The following is a 23,219-nucleotide window of genomic DNA, read 5'->3' on the forward strand; positions in this document are numbered from 1 at the left end:
CCTGCGTTGGCAGGCGGACTCTCAACCACTGCGCCACCAGGGAAGCCCTGAATAAGTTTTTTTGTGAAATCTTTGGGGTTTTCTATATATAGTATCATGCCACCTACAAACAATGACAGTTTTATTTCTTCCTTTCCAATTCTGATTCCTTTTTTTGTTTTTGTTTTTTTGCCTAACTGCTGTGGCAATAACTTCCAATACTATGTTGAATGAAAGTGGTGAAAGTAAGGATCCTTGTCTTACTCCTGATCTTACAGCAAAAGCCTTCAGACTTTCTCCATTGGGTATGATGTTACCTGTGGGATTTAATATATGCATGGCCTTTATTATGTTGAGGTAGGTTCCCTCTATACCTACTTGTTGACAGTTTTTGTCATAAACAGACACTGAATTTGGCTAATGCATTTTCTGCATCTATTGAGATGATATGATTTTTATTCTTCAATCTGATAATGTGGTGTATCTTGTTGATTGATTTGCAGATATTGTACCATCCTTGCAACGCTGGGATAAATCCCACTTGATCATGGTGTATGATCCTTGTAATGTATTGTTGAATTTTACTTGATAATATTTTGTTGTAGATTTTTGCATTTATATTCATCAGTGATACTGGCCTGTAATTTTGTGTGTGTGTGTGATGTCTCTGGTTTTGTTATAAGGATGTGCTGGCCTCATAGAATGAGTTCAGAAGTGTTCCTTCCTCATTGATGTTTCTGAATAGTTTGAAAAATAAAAGTGTTAACTATTCTTTAAATGTTTGGTAGAATTCGCCTGTGAAGCCATCTGGTCCTGGACTTTTGCTTGTTGGAAGTTTTTTATTACTGATTCAATTTCATTACTGGTAATAGTCTGTTCATATTTTCTATTTCTTTCTGATTCAGTCTTGGGAATTTGTACGTTTCCAGGAATTTATCTATTTCTCCTATGTTATCCATTTTCTTAGTGTATAATTGTTCATAGTAATCGCTTATAATCTTCTGTATATATGGTGTTGGTTGTAACTTCTCCTCTTTTATCCTTGATTTTATTTATTTGGGCCCTGTCTCCTTTATTCTTGATGAATCTAACTAAATGTTTATCAATTCTGTATATATTTTCAAAGAACTAACTCTTAGTTTCATTGATCTTCTTTATTGTTTTTTAGTCTCTATTTCAGTTATTTCCACTCTGATCTTTTATTTCCTTTATTCTACTAACCGTGGGCTTTGCTTGTTCTTCTTTTTCTAGTTTCTTTAAATGTACATTTTGATTGAGATTTTTCTTGTATCATGAAGTAGGCTTGTATCACTATGAACTTCCCTCTTAGAACTGTTTTATCTTCATCCCACAGATTTTGGATCACTGTGTTTCCATTTTCACTTGTCTCCAGGTAATTTTTGATTTCCCCTTTGACTTTTCAATGACCCATTGATTGTTTAGTAGCATGTTGTTTAGTCTCCATATGTTTGTGGGCTTTTTTTTTTCTTTCAGTTTTCTTCTTTTTTTTTTTGCAGTACACGGGCCTCTCACTGTGTGGCCTCTCCTGCTGCGAAGCACAGGCTCCGGACACGCAGGCTCAGCGGCCATCGCTCACGGGCCCAGCTGCTCCGCGGCACGTGGGATCCTCCCAGATCGGGCACGAACCCGTGTCCCCTGCATCAGTAGGCAGACTCTCAACCACTGTGCCACCAGGGAAGCCCTCAGCTTTCTTCTTGTAGTTAATTCCTAATTTCATACCAGTGAAGTCAGAAAAGATGTCTGACAAATGCTGGAGAGGGTGTGGAGAAAAGGGAATCCTCTTACACTGTTGGTGGGAATGTAAACTGGTGCAGCCACTATGGAGAACAGTATGGAGCTTCCACAAAAAACTAAAAGTAGAGTTGCCATATGATCCAGCAATCCCACTCCTGGGCATGTATCCAGAGAAAACCATAATTCGAAAAGATACATGTACCCCTATGTTCACAGCAGCACTACTTACAATAGCCAAGATATGGAAACCACCTAAATGTCCACCAATAGATGAATGGATAAAGAAGATGTAGTATACATATACAATGGAATATTACTCAGTCATAAAAAAGAATGAAATAATGCCATTTGCGGCTAAATGGATGGACCTAGAGATTATCATACTAAGCAAAATAAGTCAGAAAGAGAAAGACAAACACCATGTGAAGACATGTCCTTTACCAAATAGCTCTTTCACTCTGTGACTTGTCTTCTCCCTCTCCTTAATGATATCTTCTGAACAACATATCTTCATTTTAATAAAGTACAACTTATCAATAAAAAACCTTTGTCTACCCCTAGGTTAAAAAGAGTATTTTCCTATGCTTCCTTTAAGGTGCATGATTGTTTTACATCTCACATTCTACCATCCATCTGGAATTGAATCTGGAGCATATGCTGTGAAGTCAGGTTCAAGATTCATTGGTTTCAATATTGACCCAATACCATTTATTGACTAGGCCATCATTTTTCATTCCAATCAGCCCAGCATCACTTATTGTAAAGGACATCATTTCCCCCACTGCACTGCAATACCACCTTTTTCATATATCACTGGATGATAAACATGATGGTCTATTTCTGGACCCTCTGTTTCATTATTCTGTCTTTGCCCCCAAACCACAATGTCTTAATTTATAATAGTCTCATTTCTAGATGTCAGTTGGAAATCTTTCAATACTTCACTACTGAATATGATGTTTGCTGTAGGCTTTTAGATATCCTTTATCAGATTAGGAAAACTCCCTTCTATTCTTATTTTGCTAGGAGTTTTTTTTATCATGAAGGGGTTTTTATTTATACTTCTGCTTTAAAATTATTAAAATGCATCCTGCACTAGAGCTCCCTTTCCAGAAAAGTGTACTCCCCAACTTAAACGGATCCTGGGTCATAGTAGGTTGCACTTACTCCCATACCCATCTGAACAGTAACTGGATCAGAGTTCAACTTCCATGTGTACTATCTCCATGCCCACATAGCAACATTTCTACTCTGTTATATAATTTGAGGTGGCTTCTAGTCATGCTGAACTGCTATCAATTTTGGTATCAATATTGTTTTTGTCCATGCTCTGATTGTGGGTGATTTCTCCGGAACTGTATTTTTTCCACATATCTTGCTGACTTCAGTGCATAATTTTGAAGAATGTGATATTTTTCAATAATGCATAAATGTTATAGCAGAAATACCCAAATATGTCACAGAAGAAGACAGTCAGGCCAAACTTCATTTGAGCACATTTACTGCCTTGCTTTAATTACGACTGATCATGTCCAGCCAATCAGACAGAAACATAAAAATGAACTGATTACAGTTCGATTCTATTCAAATGCAGATAATCAGTAGCGAAATATTATCTATTCGATTGTAGGAAATCAAAACTAAGCATTTGATATAGTATGTAAAAATCATGTTCTGATGGACATGTATACACTGATGTGTATAAAATTTATGACTAATAAGAACCTGCTGTATAAAAAAATAAATAAAATAAAATTTAAAAATTAAAAAAAAATCATTTTCTGACAGCCAACAATAGTTATTTGTCACTATTAGATTAGAGCCAAAATAGCTCATCCTTTATGCTGAACATAGATCAGGAATGATTTTATAGCAGTGTATCATAATGTGATTAATTACAGCTTCAAAATGATTGCTTATAACCTCATACTACAAAATAAATGCATATCATACTGCCAAAAATGATCACCATTTGTGTTTTACAATTTATGGGTCCACTTACCTTCACATTTTTCAAGAATCTGGACTGTTTCTCCTATTTCTAAGACCAATCCTTGAGGGACAGATCCTCGAAAGCTGCATATCACTAGAAAAACAAGAATAAACATGTCAATTAGCATTTTAAAATAGTGAGACAGGGTCAGTGTCGATGAAAGTTAGCACTAAATTTTCTTAAGTATATACTCTCCCTTCTAATTCATTTTTCAAATATGTAAGTCCCTTTCAACTTAATCTATATTTTGAAAGGTAATATTAAATGGTTCAGAACACTGAGGTATACTTCGGCAAAATCACTATTACTTAGAGGTGTGTGCATGCATGCATGTATGTGAAAACATTTCTGTAAACAGAGTCTCCCTCTCTCTCCCCCCCAGCATATCTTGTGTTTGCCTGTTCTTTCTGGGCGAGTATGTATCAATTAAGAAAAAATGATCATTAGAGGCTTATTATCTACTATAAACAAACAAATAGATATTTTTAAAAGGATCACCAAATAAATGATTATGCTTTGAAAAACAGAATCCCCACAATAAAACAAAAATTAATGAAATAAAAAGCAAATGTACAACAGAGAAAATCTATACTCATCAAAATCCCACATACTTTTATTTTTAGAAAACTGATAAAATGATTCTAAAATTTACATAATACAAAGAACCAAGAAAAGACTTGTCAATCTTAAAGGATGTACACTATCATATATCAAGCCTTATAATCTAAAATTAGTTCTTTGAAAACACTAACACTGATAGACACGTAAGCAAGACTGATCAAAAAAAAGAGAGAGAAAAGGTATAAATTATCAGTATCACCAATAAAAACATTAATGTAATAATTAAATGATGTATAAAAGGACATTAGATAAAACTTTATAACAAAAAATTAGAAAATTTAGACTAGATGGATAAATTTGTAGAAAGATCAACTTTACAAAAACTGACAGAGCAGTTAAAAACTTGAATAGTCCTGTATCTATTAAACAAAAGTGAATCTGTATTTAAAATTTTCCCACAAATGAAATAACAAGTCCTGACTACTCTACCAGCGAATTTGCCCAAACATCTGGAGAAGAAACACCAACCACAAATAAGTCCCTCCAGGAAATAGGGAAAAGAGAATTCATTTTTAACTCAGCATGAAAGTAAAAGCTGACAAAGACATTATAAGAAAGGAAAGTTACAGGCCAATCTGTCTCATGATCACAGATAGAAAATCTTTTAAAAAAAAAAAAAAACCCAATTCAAAAATGGGCAGAAGACCTAAATAGACATTTCTCCAAAGAAGATAGACAGATTGCCAACAAACACGTGAAAGAATGCTCAACATCATTAATCATTAGAGAAATGCAAAACAAAACTACAATGAGATATCATCTCACACCGGTCAGAATGGCCATCACCAAAAAATCTACAAACAATAAATGCTGGAGAGGGTGTGGAGAAAAGGGAACCCTCCTACCCTGGTGGTGGGAATGTAAATTGATACAGCCACTATGGAGAACAGTATGGAGGTTCTTTAAAAAACTAAAAATAGAACTACCATACAACCCAGCAATCCCACTACTGGGCATTTACCCTGAGAAAACCATAATTCAAAAAGAGTCATGTACCACAATGTTCACTGCAGCTCTATTTACAATAGCCAGGACATGGAAGCGACCTAAGTGTCCATCAACAGATGAATGGATAAAGAAGATGAGGCACATATATACGATGGAATATTACTCAGCCATAAAAAGGAAGGAAACTGAGTTATTTGTAGTGAGGTGGATGGACCTAGAGTCTGTCATACAGAGTGAAGTAAGTCAGAAAGAGAAAAACAAATACCATATGCTAACACATATATATGGAATCTAAAAAAAAAAAAAATCATCATGAAGAACTTAGGGACAAGACGGGAATAAAGACGCAGACCTACTAGAGAATGGACTTGAGGACACGGGGAGGGGGAAGGGTAGGCTGGGACAAAGTGAGAGAGTGTTAGTGTATATATGGACATATATACACTACCAAATGTAAAATAGATAGCTAGTGGGAAGCAGTTGCATAGCACAGGGAGATCAGCTCGGTGTTTTGTGACCAGCTAGAAGGGTGGGATAGGGAGGGTGGGAGGAAGGGAGACGCAAGAGGGAAGAGATATGGGGATATATGTATATGTATAACTGATTCACTTTGTTATAAAGCAGAAACTAACAGACAATTGTAAAGCAATTATACTCGAATAAAAATGTTTAAAATAAATAAATAAATCAATAAAAATAAAAAATAAAAGGCAAACTGGGAATTCCCTGGTGGCACAGTGGTTAGGACTTGGCACTTTCACTGCCATGATTCCCAGGTTCGATCCCTGGTCGGGGAACTAAGATCCCACAAGCCATGTGGTCATGCATGCATGCATGCATGAATGAATGAATAAATAAATAAATAGTAAATCAAGTCCAACTATATATAAAAAGAATAACCATGACCAATTTGGGCTTATTCCAGAGTGCAATAGGTTTAATATTTAAAAAATCAATAAAGGGGGGGCTTCCCTGGTGGCACAGTGGTTAAGAGTCTACCTGCCAATGCAGGGGACACGGGTTCGAGCCCTGGTCCGGGAAGATCCCACATGCCGCGGAGCAACTAAGCCCGTGCGCCACAACTGCTGAGCCTGCGCTCTGGAGCCCTCAAGCCACAACTACTGAGCCCGCGTGCTGCAACTGCTGAAGCCCGCATGCCTAGAGTCCATGCTCCACAACAGGAGAAGCCACCGCAATGAGAAGCCCGCGCACCGCAATAAAGAGTAGACCCCGCTCACCGCAACTAGAGAAAGCCCGCGCGCAGTAACGAAGACCCAACACAGCCAAATATAATAAATAAATAAATTTTTTAAAAAAAAGGAAAAAAAAATCAATAAAGGGGAAAAAAAATCACATGATCATATCCATAAATGCAGAAGAGGCATTTGATAAAATTCAACGTCTACTCGTGACTAAAATTCTTAATAATCTAAGAATAGAAGGGAACTTCCTTAATATGATGAAGGTTATGTACAATGTGTCTATAGCAAACATCATATATATTAGTGAAATACTCAGCATTTTATCAGTAAGGTTAGGAATAAGAAAAGCATGTCCACTACCATTTCTATTCAACATTACACTGAAGGGCCACCCTGTGCAAATAAAGCAGAAAAAGAAATAAAAGGTATAATGATTAGAAACAAAGAAATAATAGTATTATCTGCAGGTCTGAAAAAATCCCGAAGAACCTAGACATAAACCAACACAGAAAATATGTCAATGTGTAGCAAGGTCACTAGATACAATATGAATTTTTTTAAGTCTATACAGGAACAAACAACTAGAAAATGAAATGTTTTAGAAATATACAATTTATAACAGCACCAAAAATGTCAAGTAGGGCTTCACTGGTGGCGCAGTGGTTGAGAATCTGCCTGCTAATGCAGGGGACACGGGTTCGAGCCCTGGTCTGGGGAGATCCCACATGCCGCGAAGCAACTAGGCCCGTGAGCCACAACTACTGAGCCTGCGCATCTGGAGCCTGTGCTCCACAACAAGAGAGGCCGTGATAGTGAGAGGCCTGCGCGCCACGATGAAGAGTGGTCCCCCGCTCGCCGCAACTAGAGAAAGCCCACGCACAGAAACAAAGACCCAACACAGCCAAAATTAATTAATTAATTAATTAATTTTTTAAAAAATGTCAAGTAACTATAAATAAATCTAAGAGACATATGGAAGAACTCTATACAGAAAACTATATGACATTACATATAGTAAAAGTCTAATAAATGAAGGCATACATCCATTCATGAATTCCAAGACTCAACAGTATAAAGATACAGATTTTCCCCAAATTCATCATTAGATTCTATGCAATCTCAACCAAAATCCCAATAGACATTTTGTGGAAATCAATAAACTGATTCTACAATGTGCATAAAAATGTAAAGGATGAAACAGAGGAACATATACTACCTAATATCAGCCTTTCCATTGTTTAAAAAAAAAAAAAAAGCCCAAGCTATAAAATTGTGTGTGTGTGTGTGTGTGAATAGCATGAGCCTATTTGTATGTGTACATATATATGTATATATTTAATCTCTACTGAAGATATCAAATTTGCTTACTGGTTACTAAAGATAACACTTGTGTCCCCCCAAAATTCCTATGTTGAAACGTAATCCCCAGTATGATGGCATTTGGAAATGGGGCCTGTGGGAGGTGATTAGGTCATCAAAGTGGTTCCTTCATGTATGGGAGTAGTGCACTTACAAATCAAGATCTCAGAGAGATCCCCCTCCCCTTTCACCATGTGAGGACACAGAAGTCGGCAGTCTGCAAACCTGACAAGGGCCTTTATCCAAACCTGACCATCCTAGCACCCTGATCTCAGACTTTTCAGCCTTTAGAACTACAAGAAATAAATGTCTGTTATTTAAGCTACCCAGTCTATAATATTTTTGTTATAGCAGTATGAACTGGACTAAGACATTGGTAATTAGTATGCTCTTATTAAAGTATTTGGCTATATTTCTAAATAGTAGTAGCATTATTCAATCTTCTGCTGTAAATTCCCCATGGAAAACAAAATTCTGAACAAAAACAAATAACAAAGCAGTTAGACCAACTTCTACCATTTAATGCCATACAGATTTGGAAAATATTAAGAAACAGCAAATACTCAACAGCATCCTCCTTTAAGTACCAAGTGGGGAAAAATGGTCTTCTCTAGGATTTACTGGGTTGAACCCTTCATCACAGTGGAGAAAAAATCATGTTCCAGCGTCTCTCAAATCCTTGCAGGCACCCACATACTAACAATGAGACAAGTGTCCTAAGGTCAAAAGTATGCAATCTCTGAGCCATGGCTTATAGTAAAACTACAATGAATTGCATTAGCATTTAGGAATTTAACTTCACCAGATCGTCTATGTACTCCCTAACAAATTCTTTATCAAGGGCCTTGCTATTATTTCAATCTCCAAAGCATTCATCACTCCTGTCTTCCTAACCTCTGTCACTAATTGACAAGAACATTAAAATTACCAACGGCTTTCCTTGTTTGAAATTGGGTGTTTCATGCCTATTCAGAGAACATACGTAAACTTTCCACTTTAATAACTATCTTCATTCAAGACTGGCTTTCAAGTGATTTTTTAAATTAATGTATAAGTAGAAAAGAAAAAAATTATATTTGCTAGAAAAGCAAGAGGCTCAAAAGAAAGCAGATCTTTCTCCCTGTAATCATGGATCTACTTTCAGGCCTATACTCTGTTTGCAGGAATATCACAAAGAATAAACCTATTAGTTATAGACTGTTTCACTCTATTCTCCTCTGTCAGGTACATTAGAAGTTACTGGTCACTGCGAGCTTCAAGAATTAGAAAAAGAATAGATACATATATATGTATAATTGAATCACTTTGCTGTACACCTGAAACTAACACAAAATTGTTAACCAACTGTACTCCAATATAAAATAAAAATTTTTTAAAAAGAAAATAATCTCCACCTATAAAGAATTTATCATTTCATTGGTGGTGGCAGGGGAAGGACTGTGAGATGAGAGGGGAAAAATGCATGATCCATATGATGTTGCAAGATTTGTTTGACCCTGAGATCCACTTTCTACCCTCCTCCACCTCGCTCTATACCCCGGAGAGCCTGCCCTCTCGGGCAGCATCAACAGCCTCCTCTTTGCCCCGTGGCTGGTTGGGTAAATCCGGTGGAGAACATTGCCAGATGCTGGAGAACAGGCGGACAATAAGGTTGGGATGTTTATTCCTGCTGGGCCCTGGGAGCTGGCTGCATCCCTCTGCTGAAGGCCACAGCTCCTGTGAGTTTCTGTAACTGTTCCCTCACTTGCCCCTTCAGTCCTAGTGGTGGAACCAACCACCAGGGTACTGCACCCTATTCGTTTCCCTAGCTCCTGCCTCACCTTCAGAAGTAGTCCCTTTATTAAACCCTGTTCAGATTACCCCATTTGACTGTGCAATCTCTTTCCTGCCCAGACCCCGACAGATAAATACAAACATAATAACAGCAGCTCTTTGCAGCTTCGTAACCTTTTTTTACCTTTTGAATCCAAGTTCGCCTGGACTCCTGCAATGGCCACCTAAGTGATCGCTCACACCCACAGGTGCCCCTTCTCAGCCCATTCTCCAAACAAAACAAAACAAAACAAAACAACAACTATGACCTTTACCATTATTCTTTCAGTTTTGTGCCATCTTAATCCCCAAGTAATTAAGAATTCATCAGTGGCAAAATAAGATTGAAGACGTTTGAAAAACATGTTAACAGAGACAGATATACTAATTTTAAAATTTTTACAAATATTTAGCTTGAAATCTTTCATACTGTGTTAAGTAGAAAAAGATTATAAACAATATTTATACCATGATTCCATTTTTTTGTGGGATATACAAATAAAAGTGGTTGCAACTAGGTTATAAGAATATTTTTATTTGCCTCTTGTTCAGTTTACCTACTTTGTCTACAGTGTATACATACTTCTCTAATATTTCTACCTTTATATACATACCTATACACACACACACACACACACACTCATGAGGGAAAGCTTAATCTTTGCTAGATCATGAAAGAAGGGTCAAAAGATGCATTCTGAAGCAAATCCACTATACAATCTTGGACTGTTGTACCAGCCCACCCATATAATGCTACAAAATCAAATCTCTTCTGATTTCAAAAATGAGTTGTCATGGTAATAGACTCATAGTCCAAACTGACTTTCTATCAGTGTGGCTCAGAGAAAAATATCTACCTCTTTCCACTCAATTATTTCCCCCACCAACTCAAACAAAAGATACTCACTACAAGAACTGTACTGCAGGATTGACCCATATTATTCTGTCTCCTTTACTATTAAATTAGTTTTCTTCTTTCTAATTGTTTACATAGATATTTCATTTATCATATACTAGTTTCATAAATATAAAGAATGTATTTCTAGGGCTTTCCTGGTGGCGCAGTGGTTGAGAGTCCGCCTGCCGATGCAGGGGACGCGGGTTCGTGCCCCGGTCCGGGAAGATCCCACATGCCGCGGAGCAGCTGGGCCCATGAGCCATGGCCGCTGAGCCTGCGCGTCTGGAGCCTGTGCTCCACAACGGGAGAGGCCACAACAGCGAGAGGCCCGCGTACCGCAAAAAAAAAAAAAAAAGAATGTATTTCTGGAACATTATTCTGTCTCAAGTATCAATCATTCTTGTCCCAATATCCCACTTTTAATTGCTATTACCTCACATGGTAAAGTTTAAGTACCTCCCCCCATTACTCTTTTAAGACTAAGCTCCTATGTTTGTTTTTTTCTTTTTTTTTTTTTTTGGCTGCATTGGGTCTTCACTGCTGTGTCCGGGCTTTCTCTGGTTGCGGCGAGTGGGGGCTACTGTTCGTTGTGGTGCATGGGCTTCTCATTGCAGTGGCTTCCCTTGTTGTGGAGCACGGGCTCTTAGGCGTGCGGGCTTCAGTAGTTGTGGCACACGAGCTCTAGAGCGCAGGCTCAGTTGGGCTTAGCTGCTCCGCGGCATGTGGGATCCTCCTGGGCCAGGGCTTGAACCCGTGTCCCCTGCATTGGCACGTGGACTCTCAACCACTGCACCACCAGGGAAGCCCTCCTATGTTTCTTCTTACAGACAAACTGGAGAAAATGATTATAAAATTCAGTGAAAGGTACTGGTGGCATTTTGACTGGATTGCATCAAACCTATAAACTGGTTTGTTCTGAACAAGTAATGGATTTTACTACATGTAAAACTTTTTAGATGTCCATATATAATATCTAAAAATTCTGAAAGAAAAATGGAAAAATGCCAGCAAGAATCAAAATGTTCTACATTCAGTGTGGACATAGTTTTAACAATCAAAAAGAAAAATACAGACTTTTTTTGCCCATAAGAAAACTGGGCAAAAGATACAAATAGGCCAAAAAACACATGAAAAAATATTAACCACAGTAACAAAGATTGCTAAAAAGTATCATTTTTATATTTTTATCAGATTGTCAAAGATTAATACCCAAACAGTGCTGATAAAGATGTGCACATATATGACCAGAATACAAAGTGTAAGATTTTTTTCTTAAAAAGGTGGTAGAAATGGGTCTATTTTAAGATTTCACATGCTTTGACACAATTCCACTTCTAGAAATCAATACTCGATAACCATCAAGTAAATAAATATATATGCAGCAAGATCTGCAGCATACTGTTCTCTATAATAGCAAAACTGAGCTATAAGTTAACAACAAAAAAAAGCCCTAAAAATGGAAAGTAAAATGAATTAAATAAACCTAGATGTACAGCCAAGTTAGTAGTATAACCAAAAAGAGAGGAACTATTCCAAGTAATGTCAAAAGAAAGTAATTTGACCAAATATCCCTAATGGAATATATTCTAAGGATAAAAAGAACTTCAAAAAAATCTTAATCTGCTTTCACTAATCATACTGTTGATACAGTGATAGTAATGCTATTCTAAGACTGTTGTGTGAGTAATGGGGAATAAGGCAAGTAAGTAATTACTTAGGAATTTGTTTTTAAGGGAGGAAAGATGCAGATATAAGATTTATGAAGTTAAGTAAAGACAATGTAGCAATGCACAGTTCCTGACAAGGCACTAGAAACAATGACAAATCTCTAGCACTGAAATTGTGATTTCTAAATATACTCTTTCTCACTAAAAGGAACCAGGGCTCCTTGGGAAAATGCCAAGTTTAGGACAGGAAATGCTTAAGATAAGCATAGAATATCTTGTCACACTAAAAACCAAGGAAGCTGTCAAAAACTACTATGGTCAGGTCAAAAGGACTTTCAACACCAGGAGAGTCCCACTACTCACTAAAAGAATAGTATATCAGTATATTTAAATCTCTGAGTTAATAATAACAATGGTTCAAAAAAAAGCTTATGGTCACTTTTCAGAGATTGCTAAGGGAATCAGCTCACTACTGTGAAAATTAGCAAAACAGGAAAAAAAAACAGAACATATATCATGATTTTCCTATACAAACTATATACCTCTGAATACCCAAGTAGTTAAGGAAAAGTTTCTCTTTATAAAAAATATCCTAGACAATAAACAAAGAAGTGATGGCAAAGGTAGAATATCACCATTTTGCAACCCCCAATAAATGTATGGGTATAGGAAATGATCATCAATAGCTCTAACATCACAAAAAGAGGAAACAAGAAACTATGTAACTACTAAACAAAGTACATAATGCCATCTATAAAGTAATCATTTATTTAAAAAAAAACTCAAACCTTAATATGGGGACGCCTATAGAACTAACTGCCAACTTAAAGGAAATACCAGGAAAAAGGAGCATATTAAATGAATTCACAGAAACATGATTAGCAAGATTCACACCATGAGACAAAAGATTCAGTTTCTTTAACAAAACACTGCAAGGGAAAAAAAGAGATGGAGAACTTAATAAAACAGCCTTCAGCTATACAATTCCATATACAATAGCACCAAAAATAATAAGATACTTAGGAATAAATTTAACCAATAATAAGATACTTAGGAATAAATTTAAAGAGGTACAAGATTGAAAACTACAAAACACTGCTGAGAGAAATTAAAGATCTAAGTAAGTAGAAAGATATCCCATGTTCATGGATTGGTAGACTTGATACTGTTAAGATGACAATACTACCCAAGGTAATCTACAGTTTCAATGGAATCCCTATCACAATCCCCAAGAAATAGAAAAACACATCCTAAAATTCATATGGAATTTCCAGAGGCCCCAAATACCCAAACCAATCTTAAAAAAGAACAAAGTTGGATGACTCACACTTTCAAGTTTCAAAACTTACTTCAAAACTACAATAATCAAAATAGTGTGGTACTGGCATAAGGATATATAGATCAATGGAATATAATTAAAAGCCAGAAATGGGGAAAGAAAAGACTGTTCAGCAGGGACTTCCCTGGCGGTCCAGTGGTTAAGACTCCGCACTTCCAATGCAGGGGACGCGGGTTCGATCCCTGGTCAGGGTACTGAGATTCCACATGCCATGTAGTGCGGCCAAAAAATTAAAAATAAAATAAATAAAATTTAAAAATTAAAAAAAAAAACTGTTCAGCAAGTACTGCTAGGAAAACTGAATATCCACATGCAAGATAATGAAGTTGAATCCTTACCTTACACTATATACAAAATTAATTCAAAATGGATCAAAGACCTAAATATAAGAGCTGAAATTATAAGACTGTCAGAAAAAAAATAGGGCAAACACTCATGACATCTGATTTGGCAATAGTTTCTTGGATAAGAACAACAAAAGAAAATACATTAATTGAATTTCAACAAAATCAAAAGCTTTTGTGCAGCAAGGGACACTATTAAGAGAGTGAAAAGATAGTCTGTAGACCAGCAGAAAATATTTACAAATCAACTCTTAAAAGGCTTTAAACATTAAAAAATATATAAAGAAAGTAATAAACAACAAAAATAAAAAACCCAATTCAAAAATAGGCAAAGGATTTTAATAGACATTTCACCAAAAAATATATACAAATGAACAACAGCACATGAAAAGAGGCTCAACATCATTAGCCATTAGGGAAATGCAAATCAAACCCACAATGAGATACCACCTTACACCCACCAGAATTGCTATCATCAAAAAGGCAGAAAAAGACTTCCCTGGTGGCGCAGTGGTTAAGAATCCTCCTGCCAATGCAGGGGACACAGGTTCGAGCCCTGGTCCAGGAATATCCCACTGAACCTGTGCGCCACAGCTACTGAGCAACAAAGCCTGTGCGCCACAGCTACTGAGCCTATGCTCTAGAGCCCATGAGCCACAACTACTGAGCCCACGTGCCACAACTACTGAAGCCCACACACCTACAGCCCATGCTTCAGAACAAGGGAAGCCACCGCAATGAGAAGCCTGCGCACCGCAACGAAGAGCAGCCCCTAGAAGGGTTCGCCGCAACTAGAAGGCCCACGCGCAGCAACAAAGACCCAATGCAGCCAAAAATAAATAAAATAAATAAATTTTTTTTAAAAAAGGCAGAAAATAACAAGTTTTGGCAAAGATGTGGAGAAAGTGGAACCCTAGTGCACTGCTGGAGGACATGTAAAATGATGCAGGTGCTATGGAAAACAACATGGCAATTCCTCAAAAAATTAAAAATTACCACATGATCCAGCAATTCCACTCTGTGCATATTTCCGAAAGAAGTGAAAACATTCACACAAAAACTTGTACATGAATATTTATGGCACAATTAGTCATAACAGCCAAAAAGTGGAAAGAATTCAAATATCCATCAACTGGTAAAGAGATAAACAAAATGTGGTATACCCATACAATGGGATATTACCAGCCATAAAAAGGAATGAAGTACTGACATATGCTACAACATGGATGAATCTTGAAAACATTATGCCCTGTGAAAGAAGCCAGACACAGAAGGCCACATATTGTATGATTCCATTTACTTGAAATGCCCAGAACAGACAAATCATTAGACAAAAAGTTGACTAGACGTTGCTGGGGTGACAGAGAGGGAATGGGGAGTGACTGCTGATGGGTACAGGGTTTCTTTTTGGAGTGATGAAAATGTTCTGGAATTAAGGTAGTGGTGATGAACGCACAACTCTATAAATACACTAAAAATAAGTGAATTGTACACTTTAAAGGGTGAGCTATATGGTATGTGAATTATCTCTCAAATAAGGATTTTTTTTAAACACAAAAAAAGAAAAAAAATAGTATGCAAACAATGATAAATAAACATAAAAGAAAACTAATTGCAGGAAACAAGGTAATTTTATATAACTGACTTTTACGTCAAAAAAGTAAAAATAGCACACACTTTAAGACCTAAGACCAAGTATTGTCAATTATCAGAACAAAGCAGATGAAAGCAGGTGTCTCTACAGAGGAAATCCTCACAGGAGAACTTTAAAAGCATTAGGACAATTTGAGAATTACAATCAGAATGACTGTTTATATCATATGAAATAAATGAAAATCCATGAGTCTGTGATCATACTAAATGAAGAAGAAAAAAAAGAAAAATGGCAAAACAAGAAGTAGAAACAATCCTGTAAAAGAAAGTAAGTCAGTAACATTAAGGGCAGCCTAAAAAAATAAAATGTATACACAATGTAGAGAAAAAAGACAAGCTGAAATGTTTTAAGTAGTGGTTCTTAAATGAATCCAAAGATGGGCTTCCAGAAGTCCATAAATATTCTGATATGGTTGGTAAATTTTTATTTTGGCATACGTGAATCTTTCTGCAGACATGATCTGTAACATTCATTATATTCTCAAAATGGAATTTGACGCTTGCCCCCCTCACCCCCAAAAAAAGTACCACTAGATTAAAGATGACAGCTATAAAAGACAATTGATACGTAATAAAATTTTTACTTAAAAGGTTTAAAAAGCAAAACCAAGATTTGGTTTCTCAAGTCCATGCTCTGGGACAAAGGTAGGTTTGTTCTGACTTACTGGCCACAGAAAGGTTATGCATCTTCCCAGTAGAGATAATGGCTGAAGATACAGACTCCAAAACCAGAATGCCTGAGTTTGAATCTTGGCTCTACAACTTACTGGTTGTGTGACAATGGACAAGGCAGGCACTCAGCCTTCCTGTGTCTCAGTTTCCTCATCTTTAAAAATGGGGATGATAATAGCATATACTTCATAGGATTATGGTGAAGATTACAGTTAATATACATTAAGTGCTTAGAATAGTACCTGGTACAAAGTACTATGTAAGTGTCTGAAATTATTATTCCACAAGTTACTTTTTAAAAGTATGTACATAACTTATTTATATATACATAGAAAGAAATATCAAATCATTTATAGCAGTTACCTGAGCTGGGTGAGGGAAGAAGTGGGGATACACTTGGGGAAATGAGTTAAGAGGCTTTGAGTATTACTTCCACAGTTTTTAAAAGCTGTAAGGATTTTTAAAAATTAAGTCCATCGTATTTGCCTATACCATGTATAAGCACACTGCATCTATATAAGCATTCCACAATGTCTCTAAAGTTGTACTCTTTTCAGTGTAACTCTAGTAATACAAAAATATCATAGAATCAACACTAAAGTTTACTTTCCTATATGTGAAATAAAAGAAACCACCATTGCTAAATCTTTTAATACAAACACTAGCCATCAGAACAGAATTCAGAGTTTCCTCTTTTACATGAAAACCAGCTGCTTATAAATTAAGAACTATTGGGTTATCTTTTTGCACTTGAAGAAAAGAGCACTTCCAAGTTAGAAACTATCTTTTTTTTGCGGGGTGGTGGTTCGCAGGCCCCTCACTGTTGTGGCCTCTCCTGTTGCGGAGCACAGGCTCCAGACGTGCAGGCTCAGTGGCCATGGCTCACGGGCCCAGCCGCTCCGCGGCATGTGGGATCTTCCCAGACCGGGGCACGAACCCGTCTCCCCTGCATCGGCAGGCGGACTCTCAACCACTGCGCCACCAGGGGAGCCCCAGAAACTATCTTTTAAAAATGTGTTTCAAACGCACTACAGGCAAAGAGAAATTTTAAGGGGGTGAATATGCTTTAATGTAAGAGATAAACTAGGTACCCCAACTGAGTCCCAAATGAGTTTCAGTCATGAGGTGGGGAGGAGAGCATGTAATGTCTGGTGAGGTCAGGAGAAGAATAAAGATTTCAAAAAGGTGGTTTGCAGAATGGCAAATGGGGGATCTAAGAGTAGAGGCATGAAGGATAGATGGAAGAGGACAGCAAGGGTCTGTCTCCCATCCTGGCCAAAGAGACAGTGAATTATTAGGGCGAGGTACAGACAGAAGAGGTGAAGCTTTCTCTCCAAGAATTTGAGACCCAGGAGCGCAAGCAGTGCACACAGCAGTTATAGCACTGATTTAGGGCATAGGTGTCAAAAATCACAGTTACAAAGGCAGTTTTGAGAATTCTTAGTAATTAAAAAAATATATATGACTAGAAGGGAAAAAAATTAACACATAGCACTAAAGTTTAGTTTCAGAACTTGTTTCTGTCATCTACCTAATTAAAATAATTTAAAAGAAAATGCAACCCAAGGTATTAGTTCCATTTACTTTATGAGCTAATAAAATGTAAAGGTCATCTCCTCAATCAACAATCTATTTCCAACTTATAATCTCCAAATACCACAGAGAAAAATACTCTCTCATACATATCAAAGTTAATAAGTCATGGGCTTCCCTGGTGGAGCAGTGGTTGAGAGTCCGCCTGTCGATGCAGGGGAGACAGGTTCGTGCCCTGGTCCGGGAAGATCCCACATGCCGCGAAGCGGCTGGGCCCATGAGCCATGGCCGCTGAGCCTGCGCGTCCGGAGCCTGTGCTCCGCAACAGGAGAGGCCACAACAGTGAGAGGCCCACGTACCGAAAAAAAAAAGTTAATAAGTCATTTATAAAGCAATAATGCCTATTACAACACAATATTTTCTTATTGAAACAATTTTATATATTAACTCTAATCTGATGTAAGGAAAAATTAGTACAATATGTTTATTTTATTTTACTGAAGAGGCAAATAGAAGGCAGTTAAGTGATTTGTTCACAGTCCTTGTAGGTTTTTCATGTTAGGAACAGTAGTGCCTAGTTCCTCTGAAAATAAATTCTATTACTCGTTTATCTAGTTTTTCTGAATCTAAAATCACTCTTATGCTCCTCCACTTCCATTCTTGAAATTGCTTTTTCCCTTCATCAAAATGTTTCATTGGCCCCCCCCCAACGGCACACAGAATAAAAGGCAAATTCCTTCTTCTTACATTCAAGGCCCTTAACACTCTCAGCCAAACCTATCCTCCTGATCTTCTCCCAATGACACGAGATTTGTTCTATTCACAGTTCTCCAAAACAAGTCTCCAGTACATACCTTGCACAAGTCTCCAGTCCATACCTCACTGTTTCCTACTGCCTGGATCTCCTCTCATGCTTCCTCTTCACTGACAAAAATCCAATCCATGCATCAAGACTCCGTTTTTTCAATCTTGGAAATTATTTCCCCCAGTCTGTGAAGTCATCTGGCACATTCTACTTTTTTTTTTAATTGGAAATTAACCATGTAGATTAAGAGAAGCCTTTTTTTTTTTTAATTTATTTTTGGCTGTGTTGGGTCTTTGTTGCTGCACGCAGGCTTTCTCTTGTTACAGAGAGCGGGGGCTACTCTTTGTTGCGGTGCACGGGCTTCTCATTGCAGTGGCTTCTCTTGCTGTGGAGCATGGGCTCTAGGTACACGGGCTTCAGTAGTTGTGACGCATGCGCTTAGTTGCTCCACGGCATGTGGGATCTTCCTGGACCAGGGCTCGAACCCGTGTCCCCTGCATTGGCAGGCAGATTCTTAACCACTGCGCCACCAGGGAAGTCCCTGGCACATTCTACTGCTATCACATGTTTGACATTAACTGTTGCTTTGTGGGCATGTAGTGTATATGCATCAGGCAGTCTTACCTCCTTACTGTTCTGTGTGCCCAGCATTCCTAATCCTCACTTTTTACAGAAATTTTCCCAATCTATGTGATTTCAGTGGGGCTACCAGTCAGACCCCCTCAACCACAAGTGAGCATGTAAAGTAGACTGGGCCAAATCATTCACTCCCTGAAGTCTTCCCAACAGGAACTAGCTCTTTCCTATTCCATCATGAACTGTAAAGATGTAACCCTAGAGCGACCAGGAGCTATGTTCCCCAATAACGAAAACAGTAAATTTTTTAAAGTTAATGACTGCAAAAATGAGTCCAACACATAGGCATATGCCAAAATGTAAAATGGAAACACAGATGTTCTGATGTCTTATGGCCCTGAACCCAGTCTCCTGAGGCCAGAAGCATTCATGCCTTTTTTGGTTATATGAACCAATAAATTCTCCTTTCTGCTTCAGTTTGAGATGGACTTCTATTAATTATAATTGAAAGAATCCTTGTGGAGAACAGTATCGAGGTTCCTCAGAAAACTAAAAACAGAATTACTGTATGATCCAGCAATCCCACTCCTGGGCATATATCCAGACAAAACTAGAATTCAAAAAGATACAAGCACCTCCTAGGTTCACAGCAGCACTCGTACAATAGCCAAGATATGGAAACAACCTAAATGTCCATCGACTGATGAATGGATAAAAAAGGTATGGTGTATATATACAATGGAATATTACCCAGCCATAAAAAAGAATGAAATAATGCCATTTGCAGCTACACGGAGGAACATAAAGATTATCACACTAAGCAAAGTAAGTCAGAAAGAGAAAGACAAATACCATATGGTATCACTTATACGTGGAATCTAAAATATGACACAAATGAACCTATCTATGAAACAGAAACAGAATCACAGACACAGAGAACAGACTGGTGGTTGCCAAGGGAGAGGAGATTAGGGGAGGGATAGAGTGGGAGGTTGGCGCTAGCAGATGTAAGCTTTTATATACAGAATGGATAAACAACAAAGTCCTACTGTATAGCACAGAGAAATATATTCAATATCCTATGATAAACCATAATGGAAAAGATATTAAAAAAGAATGTATATATATGTATAAATGAATCACTTTGCTGTACAGCAGTAATTAACACAACATTGCAAATCAACTATAATTCAATATTAAAAAAAAGAAAGAATACTCAAGAACAGGAGTATGCCAGTTTTCTCCATTAAATCTTCCACATAGTAGGCATCCAATAAATATTTCTAGACTGATTCCTATCTTCTGGTGGTTTTATCCAAGATTCAATCATATAGTAGAAAAAAAGCCTTTTTAGGGAATCAGGATCTGAATTTAAGACCCAAATAGCCAAACTGTGTGACTCTGAGCAAGTTACCATATGTCTCTGACCTTGGTGATCCCATCTGAAAAACAAGAACATTGTGTTACATTATGGTCCCTTCTAGATCTAAAGTTCCATAAATAACACAGACGTAGAGAATGGACTTGAGGACACAGGGAAGGGGAAGGGGAAGGGGAAGCTGGGACAAAGCAAGAGAGTGGCAAGGACATATATACGGACATATATACACTAAAACAGATGGCTAGTGGAAAGGAGCCGCATAGCACAGGGAGATCAGCTCAGTGCTTTGTATCCACCTAGAGGGGCAGGATAGGGAGGGTGGGAGGGAGACGCAAGAGGGAGGGGATATGGGGATATATGTATACGTATAGCTGATTCACTTTGTTATACAGCAGAAACTAACACACCATTTGTAAAGCAATTATACTCCAATAAAGATGTTAAAAAAAAGAAAAAAAAAGTTCCATAAATATATAACTCTTAGTGAAAAATTCTTGTCTACTTGCATTGTTTCAACTACTATATTCATAAAATACAACTTCCCAAATCTAATTTTCACAATCATCTAGATTAAAGGTCTTGAAAGTACGTAGACCTGTATCTTCTCCCATCACTGTTCCCCAGAGCCTAGTACACATACCAGATCTTCTATAACGTCTACTGAATCAATAAAAGAATCCAATGAAGTACCTTAACCTTCCAGTTAGACTTCTATTTTAACTTCATGTTACTACCGTTTTCCATTACCTCAAAAAAACTTCCTCCTCCACTCTTGCCAAGAAACAAAGTTTAACTTTCTTTTCCATCTTGTGGTCCCTGCAACAAACTATAGTTGATACCGTCTTGCCAATCTTTGTAACATGTAATCTCAGTACCATCATTATCCTTCCTCTCCTAATTACAACTGAAAACAATTTCAAATTCTGTATTTTCAGGGCTGAATTGTTTAACAACTTCTATCAATTTATATCTTCATTTAAATATGTTTGAAATGCTTTCACCAATCTCCAACCACTACAATTGCATGAGTTTCTTTATCCCAACATTGGAGTTTATTTTAACCTACATGCTCTCTATGAAGTGAACAATTAGGGAATATCCAGCTAGAACAACCCTAAGTGAAAGTATATTTAAGAACCACTCTAATGTGCTGACTCAAGGAGATCAGACCGACTTTTAAAAACCTACCTTGCGTGGGGTGTGTGTGTAATGTATATATATATACATATATTTGTCTATATATATAAATGGAATATTAGTCATAAAAAAAATGAAACAATGCCATATGCAGCAACATGAATGGACCTGGAGATTATTATACCAAGCCAAATAAGTCAGAAAGAGAAAGATAAATACCATATGATATCACTTATATGTGGAATCTAAAATACAACACAAATGAACCTATCTACAAAACAAAAAACAGACTCACAAATATAGAGAACATACTTGTGGTTGCCAACGGGGAGGGGGGTGGGGGAGTAAAGGATTGGTAGTTTGGGATTAGCAGATGCAAACTATTATATATAGGACGGATAAACAACAATGCCCTACTGTATAGCACAGGGAATTATATTCAATATTCTGTAATAAACCATAATGGAAATGAATATGAAAAAGAATATATATATATATGTATAACTGAATCACTTTGCTGTACAGCAGAAATTAACACAACATTGTAAATAAACTATACTTCAATAAAATTTTTTAAAACATCTTGAAGTTCAACTTTCAGATCAGTTTCATTTCACTACGGGAGTCTGGGGGGAACCATGAAATAAATATTTCTGGTTGGTGAGATTTGGGCTAAGTAAATTTTTTTCTTTTTATTCATTTCTACCTATGTTTTCCAACAATAACCACATGTTAACTTGTGTAATTTTAAATTACTCTTAAATTATATAAACAAGTTTTTACATATATCTTGATCTTCGGTATTAACAAATATGGTAAAAAAAGAATGACTCGAGGGACTTCCCTGGTGCTCTAGTGGTAAAGAATCCACCTTACAATGCAGAGGACACGGCTTCAATCCCTGGTCAGGGAAGTAAGATCCCACATGCCACAGGGCAACTAAGCCCAGAAGCCACAACTGCTGAGCTCGCGCACCTCAGCTGCAGAGCCTGTGTGCCACTAACTACACAGCCCATGTGCTCTGGAACTCGCGTGCCACAACTACAGAGCTCACACACCCTGGAGCCTGCACACCACAACTAAAGAGGAGAAACCCACACGCCACAACTGAAGAGAAGCCCGCATGCCACAACAAAGACCCAGAGTGCTGCAACTAAGACCTGACACTGACAAAGATAAATAAAATAAATAAATAAATAAATAAATAAATCTTTAAAAAAAATGAATCGAGATTGGAAAAGATACAGAACTACCAGCAAAATGAGGCATGAATACTGAGAGGAGGTCAAGATGGTGGAGTAGAAGGACGTGTGCTCACTCCTTCTTGCAAGAGCACCAGAATCACAGCTAACTACTGAACAATCATCGACAAGAAGACACTGGAACTCACCAAAAAGGATACCCCACATCCAAAGACAAAGGAGAAGCCACAACGAGATGGTAGGAGGGACGCAATCACAATAAAATCAAATCCCATAACTGCTGGGTAAGTGAGTCACAAACTGGAGAACAATTACAACACAGAAGTCCACCCACTGGAATTAA

At 37.4% G+C, this 23,219-nt stretch overlaps 1 protein-coding gene across 1 annotated transcript in view; it reads right to left on the bottom strand.

Annotated features, from left to right (window-relative positions):
* Positions 1-23,219, bottom strand: part of DOCK3 (dedicator of cytokinesis 3) — a gene marked incomplete at both ends in the record, with an annotated part of 412,488 nt that overhangs the window by 369,731 nt on the left and 19,538 nt on the right. Inside the window, one exon of the mRNA XM_082848220.1 lies at positions 3,737-3,820. Coding sequence (XP_082704346.1) covers positions 3,737-3,820 — 84 coding nt within the window. The remainder of the gene's footprint in view (positions 1-3,736; positions 3,821-23,219) is intronic.

The sequence above is a fragment of the Leucopleurus acutus genome, assembly GCF_964270905.1.
Source record: "Leucopleurus acutus genome assembly, chromosome: 10".
Lineage (NCBI taxonomy): Eukaryota > Metazoa > Chordata > Mammalia > Artiodactyla > Delphinidae > Leucopleurus > Leucopleurus acutus.